This window comes from Polistes dominula, unplaced genomic scaffold (assembly GCF_049000335.1).
Source record: "Polistes dominula isolate Pdom_NZ unplaced genomic scaffold, Pdom_raw_medaka contig_84, whole genome shotgun sequence".
Classification (NCBI taxonomy): domain Eukaryota; kingdom Metazoa; phylum Arthropoda; class Insecta; order Hymenoptera; family Vespidae; genus Polistes; species Polistes dominula.
In genome coordinates this window covers 467,896-480,522 of record NW_028300944.1, presented here as the reverse complement: position 1 = coordinate 480,522, position 12,627 = coordinate 467,896, and the positions used below count along the sequence as shown (strand labels likewise).

Here is a 12,627-nt window from a genome sequence, read left to right as displayed (position 1 = left end):
TTTATTATTATTAATATATTACTATACTCTATTACTATATTATATTACTATATTATATTACTATTTTATTACTATATTATATTACTATTATACTAACTATATAATATTATATATACATAGTAATATCTATAAAAAAATATATATTATATTTTAATACTAAATAAAATAATAAAATAATATAATATATATATATATATATTGAAATGTGTAAAAGGAAAGTTTAGAAATAAAAATAAAAGTAAAGTTTTAGAAAAGGGAAATCGATTGAAATCAATGTAGAGAAAATGTACATTAACAAAATGGAATATTATTGTAATTAAATCGTTGAAGAAAATGGCGGATGTGCAGAAAATTTTTGTTTAAGTACCGTAAACGTTTGATTATCTTAGCTTATAATCGTTTTCACACGCTTCTATTCACTACTCATTATCCATCCACATTCCATTTTACATTTCTGCTGCCTTTCCTTTCTTCGTCACGAGTCTCTTTAGAATTTTACTCACGATTCTTCTCCTACTTCTCTCCTCCAACTCCACCAACTCCTCCACTTCATCCACCTCTTTCTCATTCTCATTTTCATTCTTATTCTTATTCGTCCTGTCTTCTTCCTTCTTAAAGGTTTACACGTTAATGACCGCTATTCTAACGTTAATGCATTCTCCCGAATCTTATGAAACAACTCGATTACATTCTTAACGTTTCCAATTCAATTTCAGACAAGGAACCGTAAAAAACATAGTCAAATGTGACAACCATTCGTTCTTATTCGTTATATAAATAATTTCCTTTGGAAAATTTTCATTTCAAATTGTCCTAGATATTTTGTCTATATACATATATATATATATTTTCTCTGATTATTTTTTTCTATCAATGACCCATATTTATTGTTTTAATATTTTCTTTGATCGTGAACATCGTTTTTTTTTTTTTTTTTCAAATCATATGATATAATGAAAAATAGGTTAGGTGATACTTTGATTATGTGTTATTTTTGTAATCGATGTTCTTGAACAAAAATAGTATAATTAAATTGATAAAGAGGTCAAACGTGTAAAAAAAAAAATGATCTATAAATTCTCATGAGATTTGATTATCGATATAATTTATGTTGGTCATACTTTTACTGTCGATAAAATAAATCGCGACTTTGATTTACCTATTATCTTATATTGATACAATTGTTTTCATATAAAACACATAAATATATTATTAATAATAAAATATTACTTTGATAATTAACATTGATAAACAGCAATGTGTACTCTCCATAAATTAAAACAAAAATGATGCATAAATGTTAAGTCGGTAACAACAATTCCATTACTCGTTTGATAATACAACAAGTTTCCGGGAACGTTCTGCAGAGTGCGCTAGATGCATACGTCCAGCTGAACAGTCGATAATTATTGCTGCTAATTTGAAATCGTACTTAAAAGTAAAGAAAAGTTATCAAATTAAAATTGTTTTCTACAAAGGAAGATAATTTAAATCTTCATAATGTGTGTGTGTGTGTAATTAAATAACACAATAAATAAAAAGTTTGAAAGTTATGTGAATCGAAAAATAATTGACAAATCATAGATTGTAACATTTGCAAGATACAAATGTAAAAAAAAAAAAAAACAAAATGAAAAGAAAGATAAATGTAATCAAACGTGAACAATTCAAACATACTGTCGTCTAAAAATTGTAGAAATGGTTTTTTTAACGATAACTGGAACGATGGTAATCTGATAAATCAAATATTCAAGGAAAACAATGAAGAAGACAAACATAAAGAAAAGGAATACTCCTCGTTTGGCAATCAAGTTTGAACGTTTTGCTTTATTGGATTCCCTCGATTGCTTCAGTACTACGATCGAAACAAAAGAATAACCAAACCCTGTCGCGTTTCTCCTTTTATTTCCTCTTCTTCTTCTTCTTTTTCTACTTCTACTTTTTATCCTCTCACGTTTTATCTTGAACGTTATAACAACCAAACGCGAACGTGGCAAACGACGAAGTACCGAAACGATTTTCTTTCTTTATCGCCCATTAACCTTTAAAATTACCATCCAATCTGTTTCATCGAATAATAACAACCAAATTGCAACGAGAAAGAACAAAAAAAAACACACACACACACATTTCAAAAGGTAGAATATCATATCATTCAAACAAACGAACTACCATTACACTTTATCCAATAAAAATAATAAAAGAAACAACGTAAAGTACTACGTGATTCGTTGGAATCAATTCGATTGGTTGAAACTTTTCAAATGTTACGCGGTCTTTTGTATTTTCCCGCGTCTTTTAATGGAACCATTTTGAATAGAATTGGAGATGATCGTTAAGATGAAATAGTAATTTTAAAGTAGTCGAGCGTTATTGTTACATGTTGTAAAAGTGTATGGAAGAAAGAGAGAGAGAGAGAGAGAGAGAGAGAGAAAAAGAATGACAGAGTGAGAGTGAGAGAGATAGAAATAGATCTGCGCGCGTAGAACGAACCGTTTGAAATACGCATGCGCAAAAGCACGTTAGAAGGCGGTCCAGTTATCTACGCGATACAGCCTCGTACGGACGTACGAAGGAAATTTTCATCTCGTGTTACGCGAGATTAGAGAGGGAAAGGAGAAACGAAAAGGGAAAGTGAAACAGAGATAGATACATAGATAGATATAGATATAGATATAGATAGATAGATATATAGATATAGATAGAAAAGTTTTGGCGCGAATTTGACGGGGGAAAAAAAAAAAAAGAAAAAAAAAGATATTCGATAAAATTTGAAAAAAAAAAAAAAATTAAATTTAAAACAAAAAAGAAGAAGAAGAAGAAAAAAAAGGGGGGATCATCACAACGGTGGGATCGAAAGAAGATCAATTTCTACGCACCGACAGCAACGTCAACAACTGATTTTTCAACGGTAACCGGCGATAAGTATAACAACGAAGCTGGCACTCTCCAATATGTCGTTGTTCGCGTGTTGTACACGTCCGGTAAGTATTTATTTATTTTTTTTTTATTATTATTATTATTATTAATATATAATCCCTTTTTCGTTACGATATATTTCATATTTAATAAGTATCTTATTAATCTTAGTAATTTATTTTTATTATTAAAACTATTTGCAGCAATGAACCTTCAAGTTCGTATTACCAATTAATTATAATTATAATTATAATAATAATAATAATATGTAGAATATTTATTGAAATATTTTACATTTTTCATTTTAATTAATGAAATAAGATAGGACCTCTTATAAGGGTTAGTAAAGAGACCTTTGCACGACCCTTTGCATAGGGGTCGCTCAGTACACTTTGGGCCTTCCTAAGAACAATCCTTATATGAGTCGTTAGTAACCAAAAAGGGTTATATAATTAATTCTATATATTTTTTTACTAATTTTTTTTTCATTTATTGTACTCTTAATTCCATGTTTATTCTATGTTAAATACGATACTACACCATAAACACTATAATAATTATAAGGAAAAGAAAAAGCAATTAAAATATTGATACAAACACTTTTACAATTACAACACTCTTTTTATCTTTACTGTTCTTTTTTTTTTTTTTTTTAAACAAACTTCTTTATAAACAAATGAAAGATATTTCATTTTTCTTAATTTATTGTTTCATTCGTCTCATTCGTTGGTTTTTGTTTTTCTTTTGAGGTGTTTCTTTCCTCGTTTCTTCTTTTTTTTCTGTTTTTTAATGTTCATTTCGTTCAGTTCATTTTTTTAGGATTTCTTTTTTAAAAATTTTGTTATAAACAAATGAAAGATATTATTTAATTTTCCCCTTACTTTATTGTTCGTTGATTTTTAAGGTGTTGTTGTTGTTTTTTTTTTTTTTTTTATTTCTTTTCCAATGTTCATCTCACTTGGTCCCATTTTTCTTTTTTCATTTTTTATTTTTTTTTATTTTTTTTTTTTAAATAGTAAAAAGGATAATCAGAAAAGATTGGCTTTGATTTGAATTTTATTCGATTTCTTACTTGACTTTTTTTTCTCTCTCTCTCTCTCTCTCCCAACCTTCTACTTTTCTATTCGTTTTTAAGAAGCTGTTTCCTTTTCCTAATTCTTTTTTTTTTTCTTTTCTTTTCTTTTCTTTTTTTTTCGATAAATAGTTCGAACTAGGCGCGCGGATTTCATTTTGACCGAGGATGAGATAAAATAGAAAGAGAAAGAGAGAGATAGAAGAAGAAAAAAAGAGAAATACCGGCATTGATCGATGCACAGATATCAAGACAGAGATGGAAAAAAAAAAGAGAGAGAGAGAGAGAGGATGGTAATTCTCTCTTGTACCCCATCCCCCCCCCCCTCTCTCTCTCTCTCTCTCTCTTTTTAGAATTTCCCATACCGGATGCCCGCAAAAACGGATATTTGCAAAACAAACAACTTTTCCAATTGTATTTTTGACAAAGCAAATCATTCGATATTTCGCGAGATCGTTGCGGATGTAGGAAAAAAAGAAAAAAGAAAAAACAAAGTTTGAAAAAGAAGATCGAAAAAGAAACAAACAAAACTCCTCCCCTTTCTTCCACCCACCAGCCCCCTCTCCTCTGTAAATCAAAGAAGAATATAAAAAATATATTAATAAAAAAAATGCAGATTTGTTCGATTCTTTTGAAAAGCGAAAGACAAACAAACATTTGCCGATTTCACCGCGATTTTATTGCGAATATTTTTGAAAAAAAAACCTATTTTTTCTTATCGAGTGACCAAAATCTTTCTTTTTCTTCTTTTTTCTTTTTTTTTTTTTACTCCTCCCTCGTCCGTTGTTAATTATTTTATCGATTATAATATAATTAGAATGTATATCATCAATTTTTTTGCAATCTAACCTCACTTTTTTAGTAGCGTGAAACAAAACAATTCCCGTTCTAAATTAAATTACCATACTATATATATATATATATATATATATATATATATATATTATTATATATAATAATTATATTAATTAAATTAATATCAAAATAAATGGTGTGTGTGCAATAAATATTCCTAATTTTTGCTAATATGTAAAAAATAATAATATATTTTATATAACTAAATAATTTATAATAATATATATATATATATTAAAAAAATTATATTACTATACTGTATATATTTTATATAAAATTAATATATTATTATATTATATATAATAATTATATTAATTAAATTAATATCAAAATAAATGGTGTGTGTGCAATAAATATTCCTAATTTTTGCTAATATGCAAAATATTATAATTTATTTTATATAACTAAATAATTTATAATAATATTTATATATTAAAAATATTATATTACCATACAATATATATAAAAATAGGGGAGCCTCGCAACGCGTGTTGCTGTGGCTCACAATCAGTCCGATACACACGTCTTTAAGTCAACGAATTACCTTATACCGATAATTCGCGATTAATAAAATAATATTGCAATTATAAATTGAGATATAAACTATCCTATCTTTCAAATTGAATGAAACTGCACAGAGTGTGCAAAATTTCATTAAAATCGGTTCAGTAGTTTAGGAGTCCATTGCGAACAAACAGCGTGACACATAATTTATATTCCAATTTTTACTAATGCCCAAAAAATAATCATTTTTTTTTATATAACTAAACTATCTATAATAATAATAAATATTTATAATTAAATAAACTTGAATAATATTACAAATAAATGATACAAAAATGAACAGTTCCAATTATTAAGATTTATATTAGTTCTAATATTAGTATAGTAATTACTAGCACACATACTAATGCATATTAATGATCTTTGAATCATTCTCTATCTATATAATAATGTGTGTGTCTTTAGCTTTTATATGTTCCCTTTGAAATTGTATAATCGATAGATTGATCTTGACCGAGATCGTCACGCGAATGATGTCGATTTATTACGACGAATGGCAACTAACGATTAATATACACTGACACGCACTAAATTTATATTAACCACACATACATGCATACTGAAACGTAATGTATCATTCTTTTTCTTTTGTCGTCGTCGTTGTTCTTGTTCTTGTTCTATAAATAAAAAAGTAAAACAAGAAACAAATTGTTCAACTTTCTGATATTTCATTTAATCAGAATAATTACAAGTCAAATATTTATAAATCATTTGTGTTAAATAAATAAATAATTATGATTGAAGAAATAATTAAACAAACAAAAATAAATGAACAATTGTTTTTTTAGGAGTGAAAAATGATTTTTTTTTTTATTTCACCCTATTAAAAAGTTAGGTTTCATTGAAAACAATTGATGATATATATTATGATGACTATATTGGGTTGTTCAGAAAGTGACTTTGTTTGTTTTTTTGTGAAAATGAAAACAATTTTTGTTTCCAGGTTAAACCTAGGCCCATCAAGTTGGCTTAAATACTTGAATTTGATAAATTTAACCACTCACCGATCTTACGTTTTGATATTTGCTGGTTTGCATCAATTAATGACTTTATTGTGTCAGGAAAAAACGAAATTACTTTCTGCACCAACCCAATATAAATTAATTAATATGATCAAAAGGTAATTGATTTTGTATGATTCATTTGAAATTAATTTAATTATAATAATTAACATAATATATATGGTATTAATTATATATATATTACTATATAATCTTATCTTAATCTATAAAAATTACGTGTCACGTTGTTTGTTCGCAATGGACTCCTAAACTACTGAACCAAATTTCATAAAATTTTGCACACTGTGTGTAGTTTCATCCAACTTGAAAGATAGGATAATTTATATCTCAATTTATAATCGCAATATTATTTTATTGCCAATTATTTGTAACAATTATAGTATAGTAATAATTAAATTATAATAATTAATATATATATAACTATAAATTATTTAGTAATATAATACTATCATCATCATTATTTGATCATTATATTATAATTAACCATTTATCATAATTAATAACAAATATATAAATACATACAAACTTGTACTTGTACTTGATACATTTTGCAACTATTTTGAAACTTTGACATTATGAAATAAATGACAAGTTAATATTCTCTTTGACAATTCAATATTCAGTGAAATCTTCAATCCGATTAGTTGACAGGGTTAATAAATGTTCAATCATACCACACACACACACACACTCGTATACATTTTTATATAATATAAATTAATTTATTTAACATTTGTAATACCACACAGAACATCTTCTTTTAACTCATTGCAAAAATGTTGTTTTAAAAACTGTAACAATAAGTTAATCAAGTTTTCTTTTTTTATTTTATATGAAAGTAACTCATACACCATCAAAACTATGTATGTGTGTGTGTGTGTGTTATTGTATTTTTGTATTTAATTTTTTGATTTTGATTTTAAAATCTTATTGTTACTTTACCAACGTTGACGAACACAAAAAAAAAACGCACAAAAAAATAAAAATGTATATAATTTCTCGGGGTCTTTATCGAGCGTTATTTTAACGAGTTAACCCCCACCTATACACCCCCAAACTCACCCCTATCACATCACCTTTACCATTGTGATAAAGTTTTGGACAAAAATTGTCTATACGACAGAAGAAATAAAATTAAAATGACATAGAGAGATGGATGACCTCGTTTTGATTATTATTTTTCTCTAAATCACCCTCCCCCCCACCACCACCATGAAAACCCTTCCCATGAAATTCCCACTTCGATCAGTTTTATTGTTTTCTCGTGAAAGAAAATTATATTTTAACGAAATGACTGGGAGTGTGACCAAATTGAAGAACAAATTAAAATGAGATGGGAAGAATGAACTTTTTTACGAAATATTTTGCAAAATGAATTATCAAATGAATTATCGAATGAATTATTAAATAAATTATGGAATGAATTATCAAATGGATTTATGTAAAAGAAATCTTGCATTGGTAAGCTTATGAAGTCAGCTTTGTCATCAAAAAAATTTAAAATGAGATGATAAAAATGAACATTTTTAAGAAATATTTTGCAAAATGAATTATCAAATGAATTATCGAATGAATTATTAAATAAATTATGAAATGAATTATCAAATGGATTTATGTAAAAGAAATCTTGCATTGGAAAACTTATGAAGTCAGCTTTGTCATCAAAAAAATTTAAAATGAGATGATAAAAATGAACATTTTTAAGAAATATTTTGCAAAATGAATTATCAAATGAATTATCAAATGAATTATCAAATGAATTATCGAATGAATTATTAAATAAATTATGAAATGAATTATCAAATGGATTTATGTAAAAGAAATCTTGCATTGGAAAACTTATGAAGTCAGCTTTGTCATCAAAAAAATTTAAAATGAGATGATAAAAATGAACATTTTTAAGAAATATTTTGCAAAATGAATTATCAAATGAATTATTGAATAAATTATCGAATGAATTATCAAATGAATTATCGAATGAATTATCAAATGGATAATCTAAAAGAAATGTTGCATTGAAAATTGCTGAAGTCAACTTTATCATCAAAAAATTGAAACCAGATAACATAATTAATAGATGAGTTAACATTTATAAGAAATATTTTCCAAAATGAATTATTGAATGAATTATTAAATGAATTATTAAAAGAATTATTAAATTGATTATTTAATAAATTATTAAATGGATTTATGTAAAAGAAATCTTGTATTAAAAAATTACTAACCTGAGTTATCTTTGTCATCAAAAAATTCACATGAATTATCATCAAGTGAATTATTGAATAAATTATTAAATGAATTATCAAATAAAGTATCGAATGAATTATTGAATGAATTATCAATTAAATTATTCAATAAATTATCGAATGAATTATCAAATGAATTATCTAATAAATTATTCAATGAATTTATGTAAAAGAAATCTTGCAATAAAAACTTACGAACATAAAGTCATCTTTGTCATCAAAAAATTCAAATAAATTATTAAATAAATTATCAAATTAATTATCAAATGAATTATTGAATAAATTATTAAATGAATTATCAAATGAATTATCAAATGAATTATCAAATAAAGTATTGAATGAATTATCAAATGAATTTTTAAATAGATTTACGTAAAAGAAATCTTTCTATTGAAATCATACCGAACCATCTTTGTCATAACAAAAATCAAAACAATTACAACCAGAATAAAACTATCTGACCATAAGCAATTTATCAAATGAATTATCAAATAAAGTATTGAATGAATTATTGAATGAATTATTAAACGAATTTTTAAATAGATTTACATAAAAGAAATCTTTCTATTGAAATCATACGAAACCATCTTTGTCATAACAAAAATGAAAACAATTACAACCAGAATAAAACTGTCTGACCATAAGCAATTTATCAAATGAATTATCAAATGAATCATCGAATGAATTATGAAATAAATCATCGAATGAATTATCTAAAAGTGATACTAAAAATCTTTCTATTGAAATCATACGAAATCATCTTTGTCATAACAAAAATGAAAACAATTACAACCAGAATAAAACTGTCTGACCATAAGCAATTTATCAAATGAATTATCAAATGAATCATCGAATGAATTATCAAATAAATCATCGAATGAATTATCTAAAAGTGATACTAAAAATCTTTACATTGAAATCATACGAAATGATCTTTCTCATAACAAAAATCAAAACGTTTATAACCAGAATAAAACAATCCAAACAATATCGACCAAAATGAATGATTTCATGAATGATTTCATGAATTATTCTCAAAGAAAAATCTCGATAGAATTTATTTGACAGACTATTAGAAGTGAGAATATTAGGATCACGTATAAAAAAAAAAAAAAAAAAAGGAAAATCTTTCTATCCAAAACTAACGATTTCACGTGACACTCGTATATCAAGAAGGGTAACTTCTGTTGGCTCGTTTGAGATTAGGATCGGATCAACATATATCGTATTATAGGTCCTAAAAAAAAAAAAACCTTCCTCCTCCTCCTCCTCCTCCTCCTCTTCTTCTTCTTCTTCTTTCTTATGTTTTTTTTTCTTTTTTTTTTTTCCCCTATACATTGCATGGCCCTATTCGATTCTCCAAGTATAAATCTAATTCGTAAGGGTTCGATAGTAAAGCTCGTATTTTCCTTGAGTTTATATCCATACGTACTGTTGGATAAGAAAAAAAAAAAAGAAAAGAAGAAGAAGAAGAAGAAGAAGTCGTCGCAGAAAGAAGTTCAAATTCGATTGGAAAAATAGAAAAAAAAAAGATATCTTTGAAGAACCGATAAACGAGTAGACGAACATTTCGTATTCGAGTAACATTTTCTTTAGAATAGATAACTTTCTTCTTACCATTTTGATTTTCCGATCATCGAATACTTTGAAACACTTTTCTTCAACTAGTTTTTCAATGAACAATTTTGTTGTTTTCTTTTATAAAAACGAAACATGATGATGAAATTTTGATTTAAAAGTACAAAATCATGTGCAAGATGAAATTGAATAAATTCTTTATTGTCCTATACTAATATTTATTTCAATTGATTTTATTATTATTAATAAATTTATAATTATTTTTAAATAATTATAATTACAAAAAAAATATTAAAAATGCGATGACATTATTTGATTAAGTAAAAATTCATCATTTCATTACAATTGAATATTAATTGATAAATGTGTGAAATGTTTAGTTTTTTCTTTTGTAATTTTGAATGACTTCAATATTCTCGAATGATGATGATAATAAAAAAAAATAGTCCAAGAAAATATATAAATTAAATTGATATAATAGTGTTGGTAGGATAATTATACCACGAATCGAATAGGTAAACGCGTAAACGCAACGACGTTCGAAATTGGTCCCTCGGTTATGCGGTAAAGCTAGGGGGATAGGTGTGGGTGAGTGGGTTCTCTCTCTCTCTCTCTCTCTCTGTGTGTTCAATTTCCAAGACACACTGACGTTAACAAGTCACTTGCACGTTTGAGGATAGGATCCTCTCCTAGGTTCCTCTGTTTCTAGATTGTATCAACGTCTTTTGTGACGTTTAGATATTGCTTTTCTATACTAAACTTTCAATCGTTTTCAATCTCTTATTTCAACATTTTACATTTTGTAATATAATCAATAATTTATATATCTTTAATTAAATATATCTTTCATTTCCTTTCATACCCCTCACATCCTCATCTTGAGATTATTTTATTTAATAATTATTTATTGATTAGTTTATTTCAAATTATGTGAGTCAATTTATTTGAATTTAATGTTTAATTATTTTGGATTTTATTTTGTTTTTTTTTCTGTTGTACTTGATTGTACTCTTAAAAAAATAAACAATCATCAAAAACATTCAATTTGATATAAATATTTGAATTTAGTTGTATTATGTAATTATAGATCATTTTGATTTCATTTTATTTGATTTTATTTTATTTTATTTTTGTTATATTTCAGTCGTACTCTTAGCAAATTCATAATAATATATTTTGTAAATCAATTAAATAATATATAAATTATTAAATATATTTAATATTATATTTTTAATTAAATAAATTATATAAATATTATGTTACTATTTTATTATTATTTTATAAAATAATACTAGGGGTTCCTCCTTCAACGCGTTGCTGCGGCTCAAAATCAGTCCGATACACACGTCCCTTTTAAGACAACGAATTACCATATACCGCCATCTGTTAGAATGATATAAACTATTCTATCTTTCAAGTTGAATAAAACTGCACACAGTGTGCAAAATTTGATTAAAATCGGTTCAATAGTTTACGAGTCCATTACGAACAAACAACGTGACACGTAATTTATACAGATTAAAATTATATATTTAATTAGTAATATATTAAATAAAATAAATAATATATAATTCGTTAAAAAATAAACATAGAATTATTTTTATTCTTCTTCTTCTTTTTAATTTTTGTCTTTTTATTTGATTATCATACATATTATTTGTCATATCAAAAATGGTTTTATTAGATAACATACATCGAGATATATGCATGTTATTCTCTCAATATCGGATTATTTTAAAATACGAGCTACTAAAAAAAAAAAAAAAAAAAACAAAAAGATTATCTTCAGATTAATTCCTTGGGGATATTTGAAAATATGTTTTCTACTTAAATAACATTGTAATACACATTCTCGAGAATTTATTGGAATAATCAGAACATTAGCAATGAATGTATATTATTTCTTACTTTGTGTCTGTATCTGTGTGTATTTGGTATCAAAGAAAGAAAAAACGTTTATCTTAAGTTATTTGCATTAGCTATGATCAAAGGAATACTATTTTCTTGATTACATTCCCTTTTGTATAGTTTTATCAACTGCACAATCGACTTTAAGAACAAAAAACAACTTAATTATCTTTATTTTCTTATTAAAAATTATTCTTACAACATTTTATTACCATGAACAAGTAAAAAAGTTTTTTTGTTTTTGTTTTTTTTTTTTTCGAATGACCAGACTAAGATTTATTCTCAGGGTAGAATTTCGAATTTAATTTAACTATAGTAAGATACTAGAAAAAGTTTAGTAATTTAGGTAAAACGTGACCTAGGCTTTTAATTGATCGATTCTTCTTTCTATTTCATTAATTTTATACAAACACACGCAACACACACACTCACACACATACACACAGGTACTCACGCAAAATAG

General features: G+C 25.6%; 1 protein-coding gene across 3 annotated transcripts in view; it reads left to right on the top strand.

Annotated features, from left to right (window-relative positions):
• The first annotated feature begins 2,526 nt into the window (after positions 1-2,526).
• Positions 2,527-12,627, top strand: part of LOC107071566 (ADP-ribosylarginine hydrolase CG3568) — a 58,225-nt gene continuing 48,124 nt past the window's right edge. For 2 of the 3 annotated variants that reach the window (XM_015330668.2, XM_015330669.2), the window contains exon 1: positions 2,528-2,984. In XM_015330668.2, the coding sequence (XP_015186154.1) occupies positions 2,955-2,984 (30 nt within the window). In that variant the 5' untranslated portion in view covers positions 2,528-2,954. Of the gene's footprint in view, positions 2,985-12,627 lie in introns of all 3 variants that reach the window. The other variant, XM_089171753.1, reaches the window with a different exon arrangement.